Source organism: Oreochromis aureus, linkage group 5, assembly GCF_013358895.1.
Source record: "Oreochromis aureus strain Israel breed Guangdong linkage group 5, ZZ_aureus, whole genome shotgun sequence".
Lineage (NCBI taxonomy): Eukaryota > Metazoa > Chordata > Actinopteri > Cichliformes > Cichlidae > Oreochromis > Oreochromis aureus.
The window spans coordinates 691810-719299 of NC_052946.1; the positions used below are offsets into that span (position 1 = coordinate 691810).

Here is a 27490-nt window from a genome sequence, read left to right on the forward strand (position 1 = left end):
ATACTAGGCTGATTAATGTGAGGTCAGAGCAGACTCCAAAATATAGATTTAGTGAAAAAATTGTAAGCTTTGAAGCATTTAGAATAACAGTTCATCCACTAGTGTCATATACACAGTTTCTTTTGAAATAGTAGTAGTGCAGTACAGGTCTCAGCACAGACTTGTCTTTGTGGAAAGTTTCTGATTAAATATCTGCCATTTATCCACATGATATGACAGAGTGTCATGCTACTGTGGTTATTGTCACTATGATATTGTGATCTTTGAGTAAAAAGATCAAACTGTCTAACTTGGTTTATCTCGCCTGCACAAACACACAGAAACAGTACAAATATGAGTACCTCTGTCAGTGCAGCTCTTTTGTCCAGGTGTACAGCAGTGCTGGGTGACTATGCTGTCTCTCCATCTCCATCAATCCTTTAGCATCCAAAGGGAAAAAAGAGAGAAAACAAAGACTAAGCAACTGTCAGGCAAATACAGAGTAAGGCCACAAAGATAAAAGATGCCAGTATACAAAAAATCGGGGAGATGCTGTACTCTACCCATCTCAGTGTATTTGCTTCTTTCTCATTCTGTGTGAGCGCTCACTGCTCCTCAGGCTTTCTCTCTGTGTTACACACTGATTCCCCATCTGTCACCGCCCCCTCTCATTCCCATCCCACCTCATACATTATTAATGAGTTTCACACACACACACTCACACACACACACACACTCACACACACACACACACACACACTCACACACACACACACACACACACACACACACACACACACACACACACACACACACACACACACACACACACACACACACACACACACACACACTTGTCCGTGCATGTAGTACAGCCGAGGAAGCCCCCTCAGTTAGTTAGGCTATCTGAATTTTCCTATTGATGAAGCACAGCTGGAAGCTCTTCGCTGGGGCACGAGGGCCCCTTAAATCAAACTTTAGAAGTTGAGAAAGAAAATAATGATTACCCACAAACTGCATATGGACAGGATTTACTACAGTGGCTGAAAAATCCACTGGAAAAGGTACAAATGAGATGGTTTCACTTCTCGCTCATTCTGTTTGTGCGCAGGCTCACACAGAGATCCCGCCCCCCAGCTCAACATCCAATCACTGTTGGTATGCAAATGAGCCGGTGTCAGGTTTCTCAGTAGGCAGGACAGAGCAAACTGAAGCAGCAACTCTCTGTGGTCCAAATCACAGCAACTCGTGAGATAATTAACAAGTGCAAAACTTGTACAGGCAGTGGGAGACCAGTCCACTGTCGTGTTTCTCTCTGCGAGCCTGTCTGCTGCACAGAGACACAAAGCCCCGCCCAGCTTTCAGCTGCAGTTTCCTCGTTTCATATTCTGATGTAATCACAGCGATTTTACTAAAGCTAGTTCACTTTACCCCCCAGCTTCCAGCAGCTCACAAAGGGAAACGTAATGCTGTGTGATCGGTCCAACCCCCTGTCGTCGCATCATGGTATATAATTTGGTGATCTCGGCCCATGAATAGAACACATCTTTATTGTCACTGCTACCAGTTTGGCATCTCTCCATTGGCAGGATGTAAGTTTTTACATTCAGATTCTTTTAAGACAAGAGAAGAAGATAAAATAGACTTAAGAGGTACCTACACAGGGAATGTATGTAACACCATAACATAATCATCTGCACAAATAAGATACGTACAAGTTATATCCAAAAAAAGTGAGAAGTCCATAACAAATAAGTTGGATATGGATGAGTCTGTAAGGGAAGCAGGAGACGGTTGTAGAGGAAGGAGAGCTATTCAGCTGCTAACAGAGTTCAGTTCATTGTAAACAGACGAGCTTAAAACAAGACAAAAACACAGCGTGCTCATGGGAAAGTAACAGTAATCTAATTACTTTTTTACAATTGTAATCCCTTACTTGTTACTTGAAAAAGGTAATCAGACTACAGTAATGTGTTCCTTGTAATGCGTTACTGCCCCTCTCTGGTTATAATCTGTTGTTTTATTTTCCAGTTTAACCCCTGAGGGACTGCCACCTCAGGCTACGTCCACACGAGCCCGGACAGATTTGAAAACGGCGTTTTCATCTGAAAACGCTCCGCGTCCACACTATCGTTTTCAGCCGTTTTCACAGAGTTGTGCGTCCACATTAAAACGGATGAAAGCGCTTACGTTCCAGTCCTGCGCATGTGCAAAAGCGAGTGAGAATTAAAGAGTTTGGAGAAAAACTATCTGGAGCATGTACAGACTGATATTCATCTTTTTAGGGCTGTCAAAATTGAGAGCAATCAAAACAACCGCTGTATAATGCACTCCGCTATCGTTGTTTAATTGGTCACATGACTGCATCACATGACTAAAATGTGAAAGTCTGCGTTTTCGTGTGTCCACACTGCGACGGGACAGCTGTGTTTTGAAATGTATGCGTTTTCGAGAGCGTTTCCAAAACGCTGTGTTTTTCTTTGAGGAAAGCACCGTCTCAGTGTGGACGGGAGGCCAAAACGGAGAGAAAACGCATTAGTGTGGACGTAGCCTTAATGTGGTCACGAGCTTTGTGTGCCTCAGGCTGTCCCACCTGCAGCCTTCAGGTGGGACAGCCAAGTTGGTCAGGTCTTAGGGTGTAATCCAATTACATGACAGAAACAGTTATCCAGAGCAGTAGCATTTAGAAAGTCCGCACTTTAAATATAGTTAACGTTATAGTTAGCTAATATCCACAACTCCAGCTAATGTTAAAGCAAAACAAGGAAACCACTGAATCTACAGTTTTTTACAGACGCTAGGACACATTTTGCAATACTTAGGTCACTTTTGGAAAACTCCTCACACAGTGAGCACAACAGAAGTCTATGTGGGCTAAACTGAGGATCAGTTATCATTGTTTTGGCACAAAATGCATTCAATGACTACATCTCTCAAATTTCATGAATTATTTTCTTACTCAGACACAACAACTGCCAAAAATCTTTGTACGTACAGGACATTTTGCATGTACTTACATAATGTTTTCAAAACTGTTAAACTTATGGTCAAAACAATAACATAACGCAAAACTGAATAAGACAGCAAAATTCAACAGCAATATGTTATTGAAACATATGTTAAATCTAAAAATGCAGTTTAACCAGCCACAGCTGATTCTCATTGTAGATGAACATCTACACAGGTGTTACTCCTTCAATCTCATTACAAAAGGAGACAACTGCTGAATAGGTTTGTTTTGTGATGTAAACATGGACCCAGCCAGAAATGGAGAAGTGGCTGAAAGAGGAAGAAGAGTGGCTGGGAGGGGCGAGGAACACGTATGCGTGGTGGAAGAAGAATACGAGGAAGATCAAGAGCTGTAGTCGCAGATGAGATCAGAGCTACTGTAATTGATCATGTAGTAAATCATGGTCACTCGATGAGAGAGGCTGGTCAGAGAGTGCAGCCAAATCTGCAACGCTCTACAGTGGCATCTATTGTTAGAGTTTTCCGGCAAACCAACAGGTAACTTGTATTCTGCAAGGGCATTTGCACATTTCAGACGTAAATAAGCTTTTTGTGTAATTGTTGTTGGATTTCTGCTTAGGACTCAACGGTTACCTCACACAGGAGGGAGAGGACGGATGTTCACTGATGTGCAGGAAACTGCCATTGTTGATATGGTCATCAGAAACAATGGGATAAAACTCACTGAAATTAGACACAGAGTCTTGGCAGACAACGTTACTTTTGCAAATATTCACAGTGTAAGCATAACAACAATTTCTAGAGTCCTGAAAAAACATCAGGTCAGGATGAAACAGTTGCACACTGTGCCTTTTGAGAGGAACTCTGAACATGTCAAGCAACTCAGGAACCAGTATGTCCAGGTAAGATCACAATAAAATACAGATCTGTTTTTGAACAAAACCAAACACACACAAAGACAACTTTTACAAATTTACTACTGTAACAGCTTATGTTGCCTTGTGGATTTATGTTAGAGAGTCATGGAGATTGAAGGCAGGCAAACACACCACATTTTCATCTTTGTGGATGAGGCAGGTTTCAACTTGGCCAAAGCACGGCGACGAGGGAGGAATGTGATTGGGAAGAGAGCCACAGTGAATGTCCTGGGCCAGAGGGGTGCCAACATCACAATGTGCGCAGCAATATCCACTGATGGACTGCTGTTACACAGACCACTAATTGGGCCATACAACACTGAACGGCTCCTTGCGTTCCTGCATGATCTCTATGGAAGGGTTGTGCTAGGTGAGGAAAGGGATGCGGAGAGAAGGAATCAGCCAACATTTATAATTGTATGGGACAATGTGGCATTTCATCACTCCCGTGCAGTCACAGAGTGGTTTGCAGCCCATCCCAGAATGGAGTCTCTTTTCCTCCCACCTTACTCTCCATTCCTCAACCCCATAGAGGAATTCTTTTCCTCATGGCGGTGGAAGGTTTACGACCATCATCCACATGATCAAATGTCCCTCCTGGATGCAATGAATGCTGGATGCCTGGAGATATCAGCAGAAGATTGCCAGGGATGGATCAGGCATGCCAGAAGCTTCTTTCCTAGGTGTATTGCCCTAGATGACATAAGATGTGATGTGGATGAGAACCTGTGGCCAAATGGAGAAGACCGAGTAGATTAGCATTACTATTGTATGTGTATCAGTGGATGGTGTGTATACAAATTCTTGTATTTTGGGATTACTTAGTGCAAAAAAATAAGAATACATAAACAAATATTAACGAATTCTGCATGATGTCTGATTCATTCCAGTAACATATATTGAAATTATGAACAGAGATGTGTCCTTGTTTTACACAAGAAAACACTGTAATGCTACATGTTGTTAGTGTTTTTTAGGTCATTGTTTTGTGGGTGACAAAGTGTGTTTGTTGGCTGTCAACTTTTGCTAGTGTTCTGGAAGAATGAGTTTATTTGAGACCTGAATAAAGTGTTTTGGTAGTTGTAGTGCATTTTGAATGTGAAATGAACTGCTTTGCCAAGCTGAGGGTCAGTTAGGAGAATTGTGTGAAGAGTTTTGCAAAAGTGACCTAAGTACTGAGAAATGTGTCCTAGCGGCTGTAAAAAACTGTAATACGTCAGCTTGGAACATGAGAAGAACGCTGTGACACTGGTGCTGTACCTAATGATGAGAGCAAGCAGCACAGAGCACACACTCTGACAGTGCAGAGGAGGAGGAGGGATGGGGTTGGACAAAAGAGAAGAAGACCCCAAATCCCCCACCCTCCAACAGAGTTTAAACTGACCTGAGGGCTCTGTGTGTGTGTGTGTGTGTGTGTGTGTGTGTGTGTGTGTGTGTGTGTGTGTGTGTGTGTTTGGCCTCCTGACCTCAGCCACTATTTTCAGCCCTCGTCTGTCTGCTGCCACACCCACAGAAAAATCAATCAGCTCCCATCCAGACTGCTGCTGGCTGTGACATGACCCTCGCATATCATTAAACAGATGCCCTGAGAACAGCAGAGCATCATTTCCCCCGTCGCTGCTTTTTAAGCAGCCAACCAGCTTCAAGCTGTTTCTGATGCTTTTAGCAAAAACATTCAATCACAAATTCTTGCCTCCTATGCTGAGAAAACCAGACCTGATGGTGACTGAGGAGTCAGGGAGCTGAAAACAACCAGACTCCTGTCACTCTGTGCCACGGTGGGGTGAGGGTGTGCTTTAATGACTCTACACACACACACACACACACACACACACCTGTGTCCTGTCAGGGCAGATCTCACCCTGGGCACAGAGACAGTGCCCACACACACACACACACACACACACACACACACACACACACACACACACACACACACACACACACACACTCTGTTGCATGAGTCATTACAAACTGCTGGTTGGAGGGTTGCAAATTTAAAAAACACTTGTTTACTGAATCTTGTGTTTGTGCATCTATGCTTGTCCTCTCCCTGTTTACACCAGGGAAGCTGAAACTGGAAGCTCCCATCAACACACTCTCTCTCAGCATGTCAACTATGCTGAGCAGATCCAGTATGTGAGCCTGTATGAAAATGGCTGTGACCCCACTGTAACAGGAAGTGTACCTCAGAGAGAGTCAACAGTAAGCAGAAGTATTTTTATAACCAATACTCCCCATCAAGGACTGGGACTCATAACAGATACTGCAGGACTCCTGGTAATGTGGGCTTTGGCTAAATCCAGAATACACAGCAGCATAATTAGAGCAGTTCATCACCTCCAGGACCCAGCTGGGCCCAGCAAAGTCAAACATATGAATCGAAGTTAGAAGTCCAGCACATTTCTGCTTGTGCTTGTTTGTGGTTCAGAATCATAGAGAGCTTCCAGCACACTCAGGCCTGTGAGGCTCATTCAGACACGGAGCCATGGCTCTGTGCTACATGCACACGCCCTCTGGGCACACTCTGTTGGATAGTTTGTTCCTGATTGTGATTGGCCTAACTGTTTCCTGGGCACTCATGAACCTGCAGCCTGACCATGGTAGTAGACTGGCTCACCCACTTTTTGCTCTTTGCTCAGTAATCCTGTTTCCACATCTACTCCCCAGTTACTTGGCTTAGGTTTGCTCGTTGTTCCTCGGAGAACTCTCCTGTTCTACAATATGATCGAGTTAGAACTCACCCAGGATTTTTGTTTTGCAGTCACAGTGAGTCTTTGTGGAAACAAGGACGTACCTGTCACTCACCTGCCTGCCCACTCTCCATCCAGCCTCTTTTGTCTTCACTGGATCCCACCTCATCCTCAGCCCTCTCAGTTGTCTGCTGGCCCTCACTAATAACCTGTCTCTCTCTGAATGCTCATCATGGAAATATTTCCTGCCCAGGTGCTCACTTGTCAATAATTGAATTCATTCTGTTAAGAAATGGTTTATAACTTTTGTAGCTCTCTGCTCCTTGGGTCCAGAAGTTGCAAAATGATAACACACATAACGTTTGACTAAAATCATATTCCCAAACAGAAAAATACAGTGTGAATGTTTGAGTCAGCTCCTGTAAGACGTTCAGCCATCGTCCTGCCACATTAAACAATGACCTGATAAACATGGTGTGCAGAGATATGTCTGTAATTAGTTCCAACACTCAGCACGTGGAACCAGGTTATTAGCTGTATGTGAGTCAGGGAGAGCACACTTCCACTTTGCACTGTGAACTTTGGGGTCCTGCCAAGGGACTGCAAATGGCAATTATCTGCTGGTTATATAATATATAGAATATCTCTACCTCTCTCTGTTATCAATGGAATGTACCAGGGTTATTTTTTTATTAAAAAACATCTCTCTCTTTCATAATGCATACAGTAAAAGCTACTCTTCATCAGTTTTCATATGTCTGTTACTGATATTTTACAAAAAAAGGTCAAAGCGCTTTATAAATGTTGTAGGTTTTATTTTTTTTATCATAAAAAGGTGAAAAAAGCCCAACAAAACAGTTTACAACGACTCGAAGGACAGTAACAGACTAAATTAAAAAATACGATATATTACAAGACAATAAGCTGTACAACAGAGCCGTAGAAAACCCTGAGCACTGTGCAACAGATGTTTAGACCTCAGCTGCCTCAGTACCCAGTCCAGTTTATCATCAGTGTGTACTCTGAGGTGTCCTCCACATCGAGCCCCTGGATTCAAACAGGAGTCGGAGGTTTCCTGGTCCTCCTAAAGTCCACAGTCAATTCTTTGGTCTTTGTCACGCTGAGCTGCAGGTGATTCTGCTCGCACCACGTCACAAAGGAGTCCACCCCAGCCCCGATGATTTGAAAATCCCACAGACATATACTTTATTAGAACAAAGTGTTACAGCCCTAGCAGGCCACCCTGTAGGCTGGTGATGTAAAGATCACCAGCCTACTGCATACTATTTTTTAGATTTAAAAAATAAGATATTTTTTAAATCTAAAAAATATCTTATTTTAGATTTAAGATATTATTGTATATACAGGAAAATTAATTTATATATTGAAGAAAACTTGGAAATAAAATATTATGTTTTGTATATTATTTTAAATTAAATATACAAAGAATTTTATACGTAAGTAAACTTCTTGTGTGAACTCCCTTCTTGTCACCTACTTTGAGGCAGTTTGTAACAGTGTGCTCCAACTACAGAGGCATCACACTTCCCCGTCTATGCAAGGATGCTGGAAAGGAGAGTCTGTGTGCGAGGCTACATAGAGCCTGGCTTTTCTTATCAGTCGAGACAGGACACAAAGAAAGAATTCAACATTTTGAGTGGTCAGACAAGAGGACAGCTTTCCACCATCCATCCTAAAGCAGCAACATTTCTACATGTTGTTCATGTTTTCTTTCTTTACCTTGTGGAGCTAAACTATAAGGTAAACTCATTCTAAGCTCGGAGTGATTTACGACACACAACTCATCTGTCATACAAAATTAACAACAAAATTGCTTTATTATATTTGTCTGTAGCCGGTAATAATGTTTGTTTGGAATTTCATTCTGTGTGCCAAGTCCTGCATCTGGGTCCATTCTCTGCTTGCCACACGACTCTTTCATTGCATTAACATGTTTAAGTTTTTTGTATTCTTGTGCATTGTCAGTAGATCCCAGCAGCAGCAGCACCGGCAAACAAAAACGGTGAAAAATATGAGTGTTGGCAGTTGACATACAGTCATGAAAGTCCAGAGAAAGGAAAGGTGAGGGGGCAGGGGGATAACTGAGCACACAGCAGACCAGACAAAGTGACAGCAGGCCATGGCATCAGTGCTGTGTTAAACACGTCTTCACTGATTGTTGAGTCAAATAAAGGCTGCCACACAGCAACCCTATTGTTAACAGTCTAATGCTCCTCACCACCTCCTTAAGAAAAGAAGAGGCTGCCCCCCCCGCGCCTCTTAAACACACACACTTCAGTCCCAAATGTCTTTGTCTGCAGCAACAGGAGGTGCAGTCGTTTTATTTTTTCCAGTTAATGAGTTGGTGGGGCCAGGAGGGCCAAGCAGAGGCATGGATTACTCATTCAGCCTTTAAGCCTTCTCCCCACTTGCTTCTTTATGCACACTGACGTGCACAGAGGTGCACTGATTTTGGTGCTGGTTAACTGAAAGGAAGAATTCCACTCACACATGTGAAAAAGCCACGTTTGTATACAGTATGAGTACAACAAACATACGTTTAAAATGTCTTCATCATGTTCAAACACACACAGCCATATAAGGTCCTGTCGTTTGGAGACAATAGTTTCTGGTAGCAGCTGGTCAGCAGTACCCTTAGGAGCCTCATACACACACACACACATATGTACGAGGTTCCTGCATGTCTAATGACATGCCGAGACAACGCAAACACAGGGAAAACGACCTAACTGACCATCTGTGGCTCAGAGGCTATGTTGAGCATCTGTGCTAATCAATAACAATTTCAGTCTTACACAGGTTTACACATGAATGTGCAAAAGTACTTATCGATTTGTCTCGTCTTCAGTTATATTTCTGCAAACTTGTGTGTCCTTTAGTACCACTTTAATTTCTTCAAACGGCCAAAACGTTAACCACAATTTATACACAATAACGTGTGCCTACTGCATGGGTACGCTCAGATTCCACACCATGCAGCTGCATGTACAGGGTGGGCCATTTATATGGATATACCGTAATAACATGGGAATGGTTGGTGATATTAAAGTCCTGTTTGTGGCACATTAGTATATGTGCCATCTACAATAGAAATGTGCTTAGAAAGGCTCATTCTATTATTAATTGTGTGAACCATCCACTTCACAGCGAGTTTGAGTTGTTGCCTTCCGGCCGCCGTTTTAGGGTACCTCCGAGGAGGACAAAAAGACTCCAGGTCTCTTTTATCCCTACTGCATCTTGTCTCCTTAATGGCAAATAACTGTCCTTGAACCTTTTATCATTATTATTGTTATTATTATTTATAGTATTGTTCTGTTCATTTTTATCCTGCTGCTAAACTAATTTCCCCTTGTGGGACAATAAAGAAATTGAATTGAATTGAATTGAATTGAATTGAGGGGGCAAACTCCTCAAGATGGGTGGTGACCATGGTGGCCATTTAGAAGTCGGCCATCTTGGATACAACTTTTGTTTTTTCAATAGGAAGAGGGCCATGTGACACATCAAACTTATTGGTAATGTCACAAGAAAAACAATGGTGTGCTTGGTTTCAACGTAACTTTATTCTTTCATGAGTTATTTACAAGTTTCTCTTTGTTCACAGCCATTGACATGTCGAAGAGGTTAACACGTGAGGAGCGGATCGAAATTGTGTTGATATCTGGTGAACGCAGTAACCGGGTCATTGCAGCAGATTTCAATGCAAGACACCCTACGAGACCACCCATCTCCCATGCTACAGTTAGCAAACTGCTTGCTAAGTTTCGTGAAACTGGTTCAGTGTTGGATTTGCCAAAATGTGGACGCAAGAAAACTGTCACTAATGAAGAAACATCAGTGGCTGTCCTAGCTTCATTCAGCAAGAGCCCACAGCGTAGCACTCGCCGCATGTCACTGGAGAGTGGCATTAGTCGAACATCCCTTTGGCAGATATTAGCTACTCACAAATGGCACCCTTACAAACTCCAGCTACTGCAGCATCTCAACGAGGATGACCCAGATCGGCGCACAGAATTTGCAGAATGGGCAAAACAAAAATTGGAACAGGACCCTCAGTTCATGCAGAAGATTTTGTTCAGTGATGAGGCAAACTTTTATGTGAATGGTGAAGTTAACAAACAAAACCACCGCTATTGGTCTGACACTAACCCACATTGGATAGATCCCTCCAAGACTGTTGGAACAACAAAAGTGATGGTTTGGTGTGGTATATGGGGCACAACGATAGTGGGTCCATTCTTCATCAATGGAAACCTCAAGGCCACTGGATATTTGAAATTGCTAATGATGATGCGTTTCCCTCTTTATGCACTGAAGCTGGCACGTTCCCTGAGTTTTTCCAGCAAGATGGTGCACCACCACATTATGGGTGCCAGGTCCGAGCATTCCTAGATGAACAGTTTCCTGGAAAGTGGATTGGTCGTCGTGGGCCAGTTGAATGGCCCCCAAGGTCTGCCGATCTGACCCCCTTAGACTTTTATCTTTGGGGTCATCTGAAGGCAATTGTCTATGGTGTGAAGATATGAGATGTGCAGCACCTGAAACTACGGATACTGGATGCCTGTGCTGGCATTTCTCCTGCGGTGTTGCTATCAGTGTGTGAAGAGTGGGAGAAGAGGGTTGCATTGACAATCCAACACAATGGGCAGCACACTGAACACATTTTATAAGTGGTCAGAAACTTGAAAATAACTCATGAAAGAATAAAGTTACATTGAAACCAAGCACACCATTGTTTTTCTTGTGACATTACCAATAAGTTTGATGTGTCACATGGCCCTCTTCCTATTGAAAAAACAAAAGTTGTATCCAAGATGGCCGACTTCTAAATGGCCACCATGGTCACCACCATCTTGAGGAGTTTGCCCCTCACATATACTAATGTGCCACAAACAGGACTTTAATATCACCAACCATTCCCATGTTATTACGGTGTATCCATATAAATGGCCCACCCTGTAGATTAATAACTATTGTAAAAAAACAAAATCAAGCATATCACAAGTTCACTCTTTGTTTGTGCTGTTTTTGAACACATGGTAATTCTCCTTGTAATTGTGTTGTACAACTCTGAAAAAGTATGTGCCACCTGTCTGCGTCTTTATGTTATTTACATAAGTGTCTGTCAGTGCGCCCCAGGGTGGCTGTGGCTACAACGTAGCTTGCCATCACCAGTGTGTGAATGTGTGTGTGAATGGGTGGATGACTGGATATGTAAAGCGCTTTGGGGTCCTTAGGGACTAGTAAGGCGCTATATAAATACAGGCCATTTACCATTTACCATTTACATATTTATCACATTTACATGTTTCTTATCCCTTATGGCCTCTGACAGTGGACTCATCTCTGTGCTTGTCCTGCTAGACCTCAGTGCAGCGTTCGATACTGTCGACCATAATATTCTATTAGAGCGATTAGAACATGCTGTAGGTATTACAGGTACTGCACTGCAGTATCATCAGAAGACAGAGTATAAATTTTCACTGCTATGCAGATGACATGCAGCTCTATCTATCCATGAAGCCAGGTAACACACACCAATTAGTTAAACTGCAGGAATGTCTTAAAGACATAAAGACCTGGATGGCCGCTAACTTTCTGCTTCTTAATTCAGATCAAACTGAGGTTATTGTACTCGGCCCTGAAAATCTTAGAAATATGGTATCTAACCAGATTCTTACTCTGGATGGCATTACCTTGGCCTCCAGTAACACTGTGAGGAACCTTGGAGTCATTTTTGACCAGGACATGTCCTTCAACGCACATATTAAACAAATATGTAAGACTGCTTTCTTCCATTTGCGCAACATCTCTAAAATTAGAAATATCCTGTCTCAGAGTGATGCTGAAAAACTAGTTCATGCATTTATTACTTCCAGGGTGGACTACTGTAATTCATTATTATCAGGAAGTCCTAAAAACTCCCTGAAAAGCCTTCAGCTGATCCAAAATGCTGCAGCAAGAGTCCTGACAGGGACTAGAAAGAGAGAGCAGATTTCTCCTGTTTTGGCTTCCCTTCATTGGCTTCCTGTTAAATCCAGAATTGAATTCAAAATCCTGCTCCTCACATACAAGGTCTTAAATAATCAGGCCCCATCTTATCTTAATGACCTTGTAGTACCATATCACCCTATTAGAGCACTTCGCTCTCACACTGCAGGCCTACTTGTTGTTCCTAGAGTATTTAAAAGTAGAATGGGAGGCAGAGCCTTCAGTTTTCAGGCCCCTCTTCTGTGGAACCAGCTTCCAGTTTGGATTCAGGAGACAGACACTATCTCTACTTTCAAGATTAGGCTTCAAACTTTCCTTTTTGCTAAAGCATATAGTTAGGGCTGGACCAGGTGACCCTGAATCCTCCCTTAAATGGTAAATGGCCTGCATTTGTACACTACATTCAGTCATTCACCCACACATTGGTGTGTGGCAAGCTACATTGTAGCCACAGAGGCGAGGCTGCAGTGGTCAGAGGCCCCGGACACTGGCGCCACCAGGCCCTCTGACCACCACCAGTAGACAAACATGGGGTCAGTTGCCCAAGGATAGTTGGCACGTAGCCAAATGTAGCCTGGGATCAAACCACCGACCTTCTGGTTAGTGGCTGACCTGCTCTGCTACCTGAGCTACAGCCACCCCCTTAGTTATGCTGCAGTAGGTGTAGGCTGCTGGGGGATTCCCATGATGCACTGGGTGTTTGTTCTTCACTCACCATGTGTTTATACACCACTCTGCATTTATCTATGAGTTATTATTTATCTGTCTTGGGCTCTCTTCCACAGCACGTCTTTTGTCTTGACTCCCTCACCTCCAAACTGTCGCAGCAGATGGCCCCGCCCCTCCCTGAGCCTGGTTCTGCTGGACATTTCCTCCTGTTAAAAGAGTTTTTCCTTCCCACTGTCGCCAAAGCACTTGCTCATACTAGGATGTGTGATTGTTGGGGGTTTCTCTGTATTATTGTAGAGTCCTAACCTTAAAATATAAAGCACCATGCAGCAACTGTTGTTGTGATTTGGTGATATATACAGAAAACTGAATTGAACTGAATGAACTGTGGTCACCAGAGGACTAAAACAGAAGAACAATGGTTTACTGTTGGTCAACGATGCTTTACTGAGCACACAAAGCACTCTGTAACATACACCATAATCACACATTCACATTCTTTACTCTGTGTTTTGAGTGTGATCACTGCCACTCACTCTGATGGATGGACTGGGGCCAGTGTGTGGTTCAGTATCTTGCTCAAAGACACTTCAGTACTGGGTGCCAGGGACTGACCCACAAGTCACCCAGTTGGTAGACAATACACCATCTCCTGTTTCCTGCATGTTAGTAATACACAGCACAGAATATAGCTGTGCATGCGTGTGTGTGTGTGTGTGTGTGTGTGGTTTGAAGGTTACATCGTATGGTTTCATTTCCTCTCCTCTGTAATGCTGACCATGGCCTTCACTTTTTATGCTCTGTTGACTTCAAATGCCACACAGACCCACAGGAGCATGAACACTGAAACTGATGAACTTGTCTATACATCTGAGAAGTATTCAAGCATGTGCTGCATGGATGTATCTCACTCTCCTTACCAAGCAGTGGGCATAGAAATGGATGCTATCAAAACACTGTGGAATAAGAACCTCATGTTTTTGAATGTTCTCATTTTCATAGGAGATCTGGATCAAACCAGCTTCTTCTATTATGAGCTTTAATCAACTCTTTGTTAAAGGTACTCATGGCCATTTATCAATGATCATGGCAGTTTACATAGTGTGAAATAAATCACAGCCCCTTGAAAGAGTCCAAGCATGTTGCTCCAGGAATTAAGAGCTGAGACACTTTGCTGGTTTGTTAGCCAGGTGAACGTGGCGGCTGTGATTTATCGTACTGCTTGCAGCATCTTTAAAGCATTTGGTGGGTCCCTGCTGAAACACAGACTTAAACATCAGCTGCAGCAGGTGAGATCAGTTGTCCGACCCTCTCGCTGTCTCTGTCACTGGAATATCCCTCACTGGCCATGAGTTAATGTATGAGCCACTGTACTCAAAACTAGGCTCATAGCTGAGACAGTACGAAGCAGAACAGTGACTGAGACCTTTTCTCAACACCCAAGGAAGCACGTTCATACTTGTTCACATGGGACTTCCTGAGGATGAGAGTGCGATCAATCTACAGTTTTCTGCCATCCCTACTTAATTACACTGATTAATATTTACAGTGCAAACGGCTCATGATACACCTAATTATAGATTACCATGAGAAAATTCAATAGATTATTTTAAAGTGTTTTTAAGGACTTTAGCAAAAGGCTTGGCTATAAAAGAAGTGTCAGTGTGAAATCAGAAAAATGCAGTAAGGACTGGAGTGATCTTAGAGCTGTGCTATACTGAACTAAAAACTGAAGAGTCAACAAACTTTTAGTAACATGTCCATCCATGTGCCATAAACTGTGTTATTCATGTAGAGCTGCTGACTAATGTTATATTAATGCTGTTTTAGATTGGGAGAAAACCTGCCTGCTCTTAGGTTTCATCTTCATTATTAGCTGTCTAGCATGCCTCCCCTCCCAACCAATCACAGCAGATGGCCCCGCCCCTCCCTGAGCCTGGTTCTGCTGGAGGTTTCTTCCTGTTAAAAGGGAGTTTTTCCTTCCCACTGTCGCCAAAGTGCTTGCTCATAGGGGGTCATATGATTGTTGGGGTTATTACTGTAGGCTGTAAACACTTTCTTTTTCCTTAAGTCACAGGTCCAGCTGCAGTTCCACACACAGTACTGAAGCTTATATGAAAATATTCTACAGAATGTGAATGAATTTAACTCAAATGAAAAAGCAACCAACCCGACCCTCCAACAACTTCAGCTATGACTCATTGGTGGTAATTACTATTATTTATAGTGGCCTGAATTCACTAATCATTCACTTTTAGTGTGCGTGTTCAGGATGACCACCTAACAATAGACAAGCGGGTAAACAGATTTTGGGAGTAACACAAAAGTGACATAAAACAGTTTACAAATGAATCATGTACAACAACAGAAACTATGTACGTGAAAACACATTTACTGTGAGAGGAGAGTGTATGACTACTTTTAATTTAATATTTATACTGTAGGGTCTTTACCTGTATAATACAAAGCACCCTGAGGGGAAGCAGACACTCAGTGTGTCAGGTAACGTGCTTGGCCTCTGATGAACCTGTCTCTGTGCAGACCTCTCCATGTTTCAATCACTGTCAGAGTGTGTGCCATCACTAATTCCCATGTAGTGTGTGGGTCAACCATTCTGTCCACCAATCAGAACTCAGTGGTTAAGCCCCGCCTTTTCCTACAGTAGCACAGACTGTCATCCCCTCGGTGCCCTCTGTAATGCACCTTATAAAGGAGTCAGTGCTTCATCCATTACTCATCTACAGAGGGTGCAAAATTTCTTTTGGCACATTTCCCCTGTTTTAGCTCTACTTCACTGGCTGCCCATTTCTTTTAGGATTCATTTTAAACTTCTTTTATTTGCTTTTAAAGCCCTCATCGCCCAGCCCCATGCTGCTAAAGATTTACCTGTGTCCTCAGCTTTCAGTGTGTATTAGGCTGGATCATCACCTACGTGAGTCGCCGCTGACGGTCTCTGCTTCCCTCAGAACGCTCACAAGACCAACCAATAGGTGGAAGTCACACAGCAGAGCCTAAGACGCAGGACGCAACTAACACCAAGGAGGCTTCTGACAGAAAGATGCTCAGCTCTGCATTTGTCCTGGCCCAACCCAGTCACTCACTGCACCTCACTGTGGTCGTCTGTGACTCTGGAGACAACTACATATTTGTTTCTGAAATATTTCTAAACTTAATAAAGCTGTAAAACAGCAGGAGAAATCACTGAAGCTCTGAGAGCAAAGCTTTTTGCATACTGCTGGCACATAAAGGCTACAGGGATCAGCACCTGGCCCTGCAGGGATGTTTCTTTAATAACAGGGATGCACCTGAGAAAGACGAGATAAATGTTGGCTGTAAGTTCACAACATTATAGCTGTTTCTGGAATATTTGTATTTTCTACAGCCTAAAAATCGTGGGTTATTTTACAAGCTCTCACATTTTGCAATATATTTCCCTTCATAGTCTTCTTGTTTCCATATTAAGATTCATATGTAAATACACTGAGTTGAGTTTAAATGTAATTCACAGTTTTACATGTGCATGCAAAGGCTATTAAAACCTACCGATCAGGATCACTGGTAATGTGATACACACGTGTGTAAAATGCACATCTTTAAATGTAAAAAGTAGGGAGCAGTGACCTTTGGTATCGCGTCCATGAGCCTTATGAAACAACTGATGACCAAAGCCTTGTGCCAGGAAAGCTCTGCCCATCCATCATTTATGTATTTTAGCACATTCATGTGTTCTGACAGGCCAATCGTCATTCAGCCAAATGCAACTCTGAGTCCTCATCTCGCTCAGTGAGTATGACCTTTGAGGTGATTGGCTGTACATTCTCAGCTTGCCTTAGTGCAATGGGATTATTGGATGGCCTGGGCTAGTCTGATTTAGTGCACTGAGATAATAAGGTCCAGAGAATAACTGGTGGGCTCACAGGAGCAGATGGGTGACCCTTTGCTCTCCACTCTTCCTACATTCATCTTCCCTTCATCTGTTTTTTCTTCCTTCATTCCTTCACTTCATCAGTGTCTAAGAACAAAACAAAGAATTAGGAACGTTAACATTTAACTAATTTTGGGCAGCCAGGGTCACCAAACTGAACCTGAAACTGAAGTAAAAGGTATTTATGTAGCACATTTAAAACCTCAGTGTTTTCACAGAGTCATCATTAAAAACCACATGTGACAAATAAATAAATAAACCAAAAGTAAGAAATTTGGAAGGGCAAATACTTTTTACCAGCACTGTATGACAGCTGGACCGCCTTTCCATTGTCCGTCCTCTTCATCCTCTTCATCCTTGCATCCTCCTTTCTAATCCTCTGCACTTCCTGATTGTCTAACTGTCCTCCTTATCCGTGTTTGGACACGGGCTCGTGGTCGCCATGGCCGGGATTTTCTGTTTCTCAAATCACCACCCTCCATTTCTTCATGTTCGGTCTTTTATTCACAATCCAACAACTACTCCCCCATCTTGATTTGTCAGCCACTCTTCCCTTCTCTCATAGTCGTGGGCCTTCTGTCCATCACCGCTGCCTTTCTTAACCCATTTTCACAGCCAAACAATAGAAACAATGGGGAGAAAACCCCCCAGGCAATGGGAGGAGATCACAGGGGCAGTACAAGTATCAAAAGACTGCTACCCAGAGACAGAGAGAGAGAAAGTGTGTGTGTAGGGGGGGCTACAGCCCATCTGCTGAGGTGCTGAAAGGAAACAATAGTGACAAACTATGAAGCAGAACTTATATTTGAGCAGGGTTCACAGTCCAGGGATGCCCCAGCTACCTGCACAGGCTCTGCTGAGTGCTGTGGCCCACTCTTGCTTGCTCTATTGGAGAAGAGCAGAGGTACAACATAAAACATAACAAAATAAAAAGAGATGAAGTGAAATCGAGTGTTAAAAACAATGAAAAGAGTCCACTACAGCCACTGCCGGTGCTTTTCCTGTTTCTCCGTCTTTGATATTTTTTTACAGTCCTCCCATTCCCGATGGTTGTGACTATTGCTCTCTTCCCAAATTTGGCCCACTTGTCAACCAATCAGCATTCAGCAGACACATCCATTATCCACTTCCAGTAACACGCAGTTGGGATTCTGGAGGCATGCACAGGACTAGTGTGAAAACCCTCGTTTGCTTGCTTCCCGAATGAAAACAAACCCTAAATTGTGCTTTTGGTCTAAGTGTGGGCAGTGACATACTCCACTGCTCCATTTCTGGTGAAGAACTGGAAAAGGAAGAAGCCTCTGGTTCCAGAGGTATTTATTACCTCAGTCTTTATTCACTTGTAGATATCCAATTCCACCATAAATTTCTTCAGTGTTTCGCAACAAAAAAGCTTTTCAGATGTTCACATCAGAAATATTATAAGAAAGAGAAATAGGAACCCCAAAATCTCGTGGTCCTGGCAGTTAGCTTCTCTACTCCCCACCAGATCATTGTTGTTTCTGTGGAGGTCATGGGCTCTCTCGTGCTCTTACCCACTTCAGTTCTGTGCCTTGTTTAATCTGTCTTCTCATCTGCTTCCAGTGATTTCCCAGCATTTGCCTGCTGCCTTACTCACCTGTCCCACATGCCACTCTCCACCTCGCCCCTTCATACTGTATTTCTCCAGCTCAGACACAACCTCTTGCTGAAACTAACTCCTCTTTTCTCTCTGGCAGTGCTCCCCACCTCACAGGATGCCATCTGTTACGTGACAGCAGTGCTAGTAAGGTCATGTTGTACACAAATGCAGGAAATGTAATAAAATCATACAAAATCCACAGAATACATGCAGTGTGACTCAGTGCCCGAACTCCGAGGCTTCTGCAGTCTCTGTCCATCTCTCCTGCTTTAAACAAGTCAAGTTAAATCAACTCACATCAGTTTAATGCTGGATTGTGCTACAGTAGTTATCATTGCTCTGAAGGAGAGGCTAACGTCCAAGGACTGAGTTGGAAGCGATGTCGTTTATTTACAGTTGTGCTCATACGTTTACATACCCTGGCAGAACTCCTGATTTCTTAACCATTTTTCAGAGACTATGAATGCCAACACAAACTTTTCACTCATGGTTGGCTGAATCTGTTTATTGTCAAACAACTGTGTTTACTCCTTTTAAATCATAATGACTACACAAACTACCCAGATGAACCTGAGCAAAAGTTTACATACCCCACTTCTTGATACTGTGTTTTGCCCCATTCACCATCAATGACAGCTTGAAGTCCTTTGTGGTAATTGTGGATGAGGCTCTTTATCTTCTCAGAGGGTAAATCTGCCCATTCTTCCTGGCAAAAAGCCTCCAGTTCCTGTAAATTCTTGGGCTGTGTTGCATGAACTGCAGGTTTGAGGTCTCCTCACAGTGGCTCAATGATACTGAGGTCAGGAGACAGAGATGGCCCCTCCAGAACCATTATTTTATTTTTCTGTAGCCAATCACAGGTCGACTTGGATCATTGTGGGAATGTCCAAGTACATCCCATGCGCACCTTCCGGGCTGATGAGTGCAAATTGTCCTCCAATATTTTTTGATAACTTACTGCATTCCTATTGCCATCAATTCTCACTGAATATCCCGCACGTTTGTAGCTCACACCAAGCATCAGCGATCCACATCAGGAACTATGGACTTTTCACCATAGGCCTTGTTGACCCCTCTCCAAACGTAGCGTTTATGGTTGTGGCCTAAAAAGTTCAGTTTGAGTCTCATCACTCCAAATGACTTTGTGCCAGAAGGTTTGAGGCTTGTCTCTGTGCTGTTTGGCATATTGTAAGTGGGATACTTTCTGACATTTGCGTAGTAATGGCTTTCCTCTGGCAACTCGACCATGCAGCCCATCCTTCTTCAAGTGCCTCCTTATTCTGCATCTTGAAACAGCCACACCACATTTTTTCAGAGTCCTGTATTTCAAATTTATGTAATTTGTGGCTTTTTTCTTGCATCCCAAACAATTTTTTTGGCAGTTGCTGAAACTTTAGTTGGTCTGACAGCGATGTGGTTTCAACAGAACCCAAATATTCCACTTCTTAATTAGAGTTTGAACACTGCTGATTGGCATTTTCAATTCCTTTGACATTTTCTTATATCCCTTTTTTGTTTCATAGCATTCAACTACCTTTTCCTACAGATCCTTTGACAATTCATCTGCTTTACCCATGACTTAGAATCTAAAAAACACAGGAGGAGTTGAGCAGTGGGTTCAGGGCGTGATGGTAGGGAAGGCAGAGCTTTGCAGCTGGTGAGCATGGAGAGAAGGAGAGCTGCCAGAGCAGTGCAAATGGCAAAGTGCTGAAGTGACATCGTGAATAAAATAAAAACACCAAACGTGAGTTTCTGAGTCATGTCGGGTCCTTTGGGGTTACACACACATACACAATACTATGTTCAAAGCTGCATTAATTTGTGAAAGAAGGAAATGAAGCTGGAGATGATCAAATAATTCTCATATAGTGCTTTTCTACTCTCCCGGAGTACTCAAAGCTCTATACAACATGCACACCCAATCACTCTAGGCTTTGTCAGTGCTTGTTAACTAACATACACTCATTCACATTCTGATGGATGCACCTGAAAGAAACTTGGGGTTAGTATCTTGCCCAAAGATACTTGACATGAAGACCGGAGGAGCCTGGGATGGAACCACCAACCTTCCAATCAGTAGGTGACCTGCTCTAGCTCCTGAGCTACAGCCACCCAACATTGTTAACTAGTACATACACAAAAGGTATTACAGTGCCAAAAAGAACTATCATGTTTAAGAAATCTTAAACATGATAGAAACAAACTCTGAATCCTTGAAAACGTGAATCCTTGATTTGTAAGCTGTGCCTGAAGAATGGGCGTCATGGTGGAGAAAGCTTCCTGCAACTCCCGAACTCTGCTGATCTGACTATATCTCAAATGATCTTCCCGATGGGAGATGACTCTATGCAGGGTCATGAGGAAAGCATCTCACTCCAACCTCTGCAAAAAATCCAGGTGTATGGTTGTGCACTTAAAGATTATGCCCCAGGCCTTCTCATGCCTCCAACCAAAAGACAGGTTTGCAGTCTCGCTGTGGACAAGTCAGCCATTTTAGTGAGAACAGGTTTCCCATGCCACCTCTGATGATCCAATAAGTGCACCATATCTATGCCAAGACACCCTCTGGGTAGGATGCAAGAGATCACATCAAATTACAGGACGAGGACCTTGGCTACAGGAGGTAGAACAATAGGTGTATAGCATCTGAGTCCCAGCAGGCGTCCCCCGCCCACATCAGGCCACTAACAGGATCATATTCAAGTGAGGGTGCACCAAGTCCACTATTTGTCTGTTTGTCTGGACTATCAGCTTTTTCAATTTAATTCAATTTTCTTCATAAAGCACCAAATCACAGCAACAGTTGCCTCAAGGTGCTTTATATTGTAAGGTCAAGACCCTACAGTAATACAAAGAAACAGAGAAAACCCCTAAAATAATACCCCCTATGAGCAAGCGCTTTGGCGACAGTGGGAAGGAAAAACTCCCTTTTAACAGGAAGAAACCTCCGGCAGAACCAGGCTCAGGGAGGGGCGGGGCCATCTGCTGCGACCGGTTGGGGTGAGAGAAGGAAGACAGGATAAAGACATGCTGTGGAAGAGAGACAGAGATTAATAACAGATATGATTCGATGCAGAGAGGTCTGTTAACACATAGTGAGTGAGGAAGGTGACTGGAAAGGAAAAACTCAATGCATCATGGGAATCCCCGGCAGCCTACGTCTATTGCAGCATAACTAGTATCACCTGGTCCAGCCCTAACTATATGCTTTAGCAAAAAGGAAAGTTTTTTGATAAAGCATCTAGAGACTGCTGAGTAGCTTTTCACAAGCTCTGCACAAAATGTAAGTGTTTATTTAAAAAAAAAAGAAAAAAAACATTAAATATTGTGTATGCTTGTTAAAAGTTTTGGTGCTGAGGAGATGATCTAAGATAGTCTTTCACATCCACTCAGTACCATTGTTACAGACGGAGCACATCGCAGCAGTCGCTGTCAACTGGACACACAATGAAGGCTCTGCCAACTTTTCTCTACATTGTGCTGTATGGCTTTTTCAAATCACTGCATTGAACACAGGATCTCAGATTGTGTTGGAGATGCACTGTGGGCATTGTACTGGGAGTATATTTGTATTGTGTGCATTTTGTATGAGTACTGTAGAGTACCAATGCAGGCCTATAGACACATAGAGGCTATGTTACACTTGGCCCTAATATATGCAACAAGACTTGCACTGAATCCAGACACTGACAGTCTGTTGGCATTAATGTAAAACAGAGGCACACTTAGTGTGTCAGAGGTTTCACTCAGACCTGAGCCCACAGTGGAAGACACTACATCAAGCCCCTGACCTCAACTCTATGTGGCAACAAAACTATACACAGTGACAAAGATAACAAAGTAAAGATTTCATAATAATTTGATCAAGGGAAGCAAATGTCACCTTCTGGGATAATATTCCAACTAAATATTGACAGGAAAATAAATTGTGGCAGCCATATCTTCCTTGGAATAAATCTATTAGCACTACAAAGGGAATCTCACTGGGATAGAAGCATTTTGGTTTGGGTCAGGGGTGGAAGCCCTGGTGGTCCAACCCCAGCTGTCAAAACATGCCATAGATACACAGAGTGTAGATGTGTTATTTAAATTCATGCCTGCACCTTCAGACTCCAGATAAGAAGAATCAGAGCCATGTTTGATCACTGCAGAAAGAAACTTAAATGTTGATGTGTTGATTACAATGCTTCCTTTTTTCCCAGTTTTCTCTTTCCTGCCTCCCGCTCACCCTTTTGCTTTGTGTGCTTCTCTTTCACTGCATCGATCATCTGTTTTCTTACACAGTCACAAACAGCACGATCACACACACACACAATCAGTGTCAGCACATCCACTACAGCCTCACAGCGCACACAGACATATAGGACACACACTCAAGCACATACACACTCACTCATATTAGTTAATATTCACACACATAGTCAGACTTATGGAGTCTCTCACCACACACTTCTTTCTATTTACACACCAGTGATGTGTTCCTTTTTTCCTCACCCGTGTAAGCGTCACACACGTTTAACATTAGCTACACACACACATCTATGGGCAGACTAAGGTTTGTCACACGGGATGTGCATGGAGCTGGCTCCAGAGGTTAAGAGGTTAAAGATATTTAACCAGCTCAAAAACCTACAGGCAGACGTTTTACTACCAGAGCCTCACAGGCCTGTAACAGGTTCGAATGAACTTAAAACACCTGAGTTTCCTAATGTGTTCTCAGCCTGTTATAACTCTAGACAAAGGGGATGTTGAAAGATTTTATTATGTTTATGTTTAGAAGTACATTTCATTTAATGTTTTCTTGATGTGTTTGCTCTTTTTTACTAGAGAAGTTACGCTGTGCAAGCTCAACAGGAAGTTACGTTGTGCAAACTCAGCAGGAAGCCTGCATGCTGTGCAAGCTCTGCAGGAAGCCTGCACAGTTGTATGTTATCTCTTCCTGCATGTTTCTGAGACGCAAACATGCTTGAGTATAAATAAAGGCTGACCACAGCTCTCACCCGTGTGAGTCTCCTTTGAGCTCTCACCCGTGTGCACGTTAATTTGTAAAACCTGTCTGAGTGTCATTTATTCCAATTTGAGTTGCATTACAGGAAAACTCCTAGCATTTCTTGGTCCTCCGAGCCGGAGTAACATAACACTTTTGTGTGATCCCACGGGAAAACCTCATCGAGTCCTGACGTCGTGAGAAGCCCGCGCTGAAGTCTGTCGACAGCTCATGTCTAGGTACAGTATAAAGACCAGAGACGTTGAAATTCGGGTTCTGGCCAGCGTTTTTAGAAGTGGTCCACGACGGTGGGGGTCGATGAGGAGGACCTGACAACCCGGCAATAACTCAACAAGCAGGTGAATATTGACACTCTGAGACACGTTGCGTATAACTGTGTAAGCTCGCCCAGAGGGGCTGGTAGCATGTAAAAGCTCGCCTGAAGAAGGCTGGTAGCATTTTAAAATAAAATAGAGCTTGTCTGGGACTGGTAGCTCCCCTGTAGTGGGTAAAGTTAGCGCGCGCATAAAGGTATTTATTGTTTTATTTTTGTGTTGATGGAATAAGTTGATTTTACAGCACAATAAGGAGGCTGAACTATTCCACTAATTTGTTTACTGTTGGCCACCCAAGTACTGGTGAAGAGAGAAAAAGGTCGTGTTTTATCACGTAAAGCTGACACCGCTTTCAAGAATAGCTTGAAAGTAGAAGGCCGTGTCAACTACCTCTCTCGATTCTCGTGCCAGAGAAGGTGCCGCAGTTGTGTAGTTGTAAAGGATTAAAATGGGTAACGAAGCTTCAAAACTCACTGCTGACGAGCAGTGATTAGAGAAAAAATGTCCAGGCGCCGGACAAATTAGTGTATGTAGATGGAGAAATCCAAAAAAAACTAAATGTCCCACATGGGAGGGAGAATGTAGCCCCTCCGCATTGACTAAATTAAAAGAAACCCTCCAAGTAGAAATAAATACTGAAAAAAATCCAAAAAAGAAAACAAAACGTATTCAAGAGTTGCAATATTTTAAAGCATGGAAAGAGGAGGAAGAAAGACGTAGTGAAAATAGACAAAAAGCCGCACCAACTGCAGAACAAAAGAAATGATTAAAATGTGGTGCACAGCTGGAAAATGATTTGATGACTTGTAATGGCAAACCAATACTACCAAAATCCCTACACAAAACAGCAGCATTAGTGACACACGGTTTCACTCATGTGTCAACCGGAGGGATGGTAGATATACTTTCTAAACATTTCTTTACTCAAAATTTCGAAAATTCAGCAAAGGAATTTGTCAGTATTTTCAAAATGGCCAGAAATCTATCCAGTAAAAAAAGCAGACGCCATCTCAGTAGCAAAATGTTTGTGCAACCATTTCATTCCAACATATGGCACCCCCACTCTGATAAGATCAGACAATGGGACACATTTTGTTAATGAAGTAATCAGCAAGGTCTCTGAAGCACTAGGATTCAGCATCAAACACCACTGTGCTTACCACCCACAAAGTGCCGGACTAGTGGAAAGAACTAACGGCACGATAAAACAGAGACTGAGAAAATGCATGGAAGAAACAGGGAGACCATGGCCTGAGTGTATAGGCCTGGTAAAAATGTGGATGAGACTGACACAAAGTTCTCAGAAACTCACACCTTTTGAAATCATTCACGGTAGACCATTTCCACTACCAATCACAAGTGAGCCCATAGATAAGTCAATAAGAGAAACTACACTAGCCGAATGGATGACTAAATTGCTTGAAAATAAAGAGATTGTACTAAACAACCAACTGCCGAGTGATATCTCTCCAGTGTCTTGCAGGTTGAAACCAGGTGATTGGATCCTGATCAAAGTACTCCAAAGGAAAAATTGGAGCTCACCAAGGTGGGAAGGTCCTTATCAAGTGCTACTCACCACACCTACTGCCTGCAAAATAGCAGAAAGACCGTCCTGGATTCATCAAAGCCACTGCAAAAAAGTGAGTGACAACCTAGACGTTTAGACGCCGACACCCCTAACTCCTGGTGATCTATTGGTGAAGGGAGGGCTGATCAGGTACACCCCGCCCTCTACTTCTCGCCGGTAGTCTACTCATCAGAGGTCACAGGTGTGTCTGGTCATCATGAAGACGGTCGTCCTCCTAGTGGCTAGTGTTGCACTCCTGGTGAGTTTATTGACACTCACCCGAAAGAAAGAAGATGAACAACACCACCTGCAGACAAGATGGACACATGACAACTCACACCTCCGTGACATGACACAAGACTACATTCACCCATGGATGAATAACGCATGGTATCGCTACGTGCATGACAGAACTAAGGGAGAGCCTAACAACACTGCATGTTACGTCTGCTCCCACATGCCAAGCACCTCGACACATCCCACCTTTTATGGAGACTACATGAATAAAACACAAGCTGGCGCGCTGCCAGTTTCGCGGGCATTGGCTATCAACATAAGAAAATCATCATTAATGAGACAAGCTCTACCATCCACTCGCTTAACCTGTTTAGTATGTTTACGGGACCACCACAATATGAGTTGATCACCACTGAAAACGCTGGATTAGACAATGGAACGTGTGATCAACTTTTCTGGATCAACTTCAACGTGACGAACCGGAACACATCCATTCACTTTCCAGTGTTCTTGGACCAAACCCCAGGGAAGAACCAGTCCATGTGCTACCGGCAAGACAACGGTAACAGACCGCTTGGAAACACCACTAATTGTAATCAGACTGCTGGAAACGGAGAAGGTGCCCCTGTGAACACAGCCAACCGCTCTAACGGCACTTACTGGGTGCAAGGAATGGCCTGGCTATGTGGACAACGTGCTTATTTCATACTACCCCCAGGCTGGACCGGAGTTTGCGCTCCCATCTTCATATCAGATCACACCTTCAAAATAACTGTGGGAAACACCACGATGCCTCGACGACAACGACGAGACGTCTCTGCAGTACAACCACACGACCCGATCTGGGGATCAGATGTCCCCCAGGATTTCAAGCTCTGGACCACTGGACAGAAAGTGGTACATGCCCTGTTCCCATGGGTCGGAGTTGGGAAACATGCCCAGCGTATCGAGACGTTGGACTACCGTTTTGGACTTTTTCTGAACGCTTCATGTAAAATCAACGACAAACAGAATCAAGAAATTGACGCTCTGCGCATTGCAGTAATGCAACACAGGGTAGCATTAGACATGATTCTCGCCGAGAAAGGAGGACTATGTGTCCTCTTTAACAACACATGCTGCACATACATTCCAGATAATGTACACTCGTCCAATATGACTGATGCTCTGAACACACTTAGACAACTCAGGGATGCACAACAACAAGACTATGTCACAAACACAGAAGACTGGCTCGCATGGTTGTTAAGCGGCTCTTGGAAGTCCCTGCTGATTAAAGGACTTGTTTTAGTTGGTGTTCTACTATTGTTATTGTGTCTTTCCACTTCATGCGTCATACCTTGTTTGAAGAACATGGTGTCAAAAATGGTAACTGCTTCAATTAATGCTTACATCACCCTACCACAGAATGAAGAAGATGATAATGAGATAGACATTTGGATATAACATACTCACAAAACCCACTAATTAATGATGTCCTGGCTAAAAATGTTTTACAAGTGGCCATAGACTGATACAGTGTTAGTGAGTTGCTATGTATATATATAGGAGAAAAGATCAAACAACAGGAGGGAATGC

The 27490-nt window shown here is 43.2% G+C and overlaps 2 protein-coding genes across 8 annotated transcripts in view; one reads left to right on the plus strand and one right to left on the minus strand.

Moving 5' to 3' along the window:
• Window positions 1-27490, minus strand: part of nfasca (neurofascin homolog (chicken) a) — a 170439-nt gene that overhangs the window by 102715 nt on the left and 40234 nt on the right. For 6 of the 7 annotated variants that reach the window (XR_005613116.1, XM_039612442.1, XM_039612444.1 and 3 more), the window contains exon 2: window positions 342-417. The gene's annotated coding sequence lies outside the window, so the exon portion shown is untranslated. Of the gene's footprint in view, window positions 1-341; window positions 418-542; window positions 605-27490 lie in introns of those variants that run through there. The other variant, XM_039612439.1, reaches the window with a different exon arrangement.
• On the plus strand, window positions 3345-4729 carry LOC120440259. Its single transcript, XM_039612445.1, has 3 exons — window positions 3345-3486; window positions 3569-3851; window positions 3966-4729. The coding sequence occupies exons 1-3, from the start codon at window positions 3401-3403 to the stop codon at window positions 4623-4625; spliced, it is 1029 nt and encodes a 342-aa protein (XP_039468379.1). The 5' UTR covers window positions 3345-3400; the 3' UTR covers window positions 4626-4729.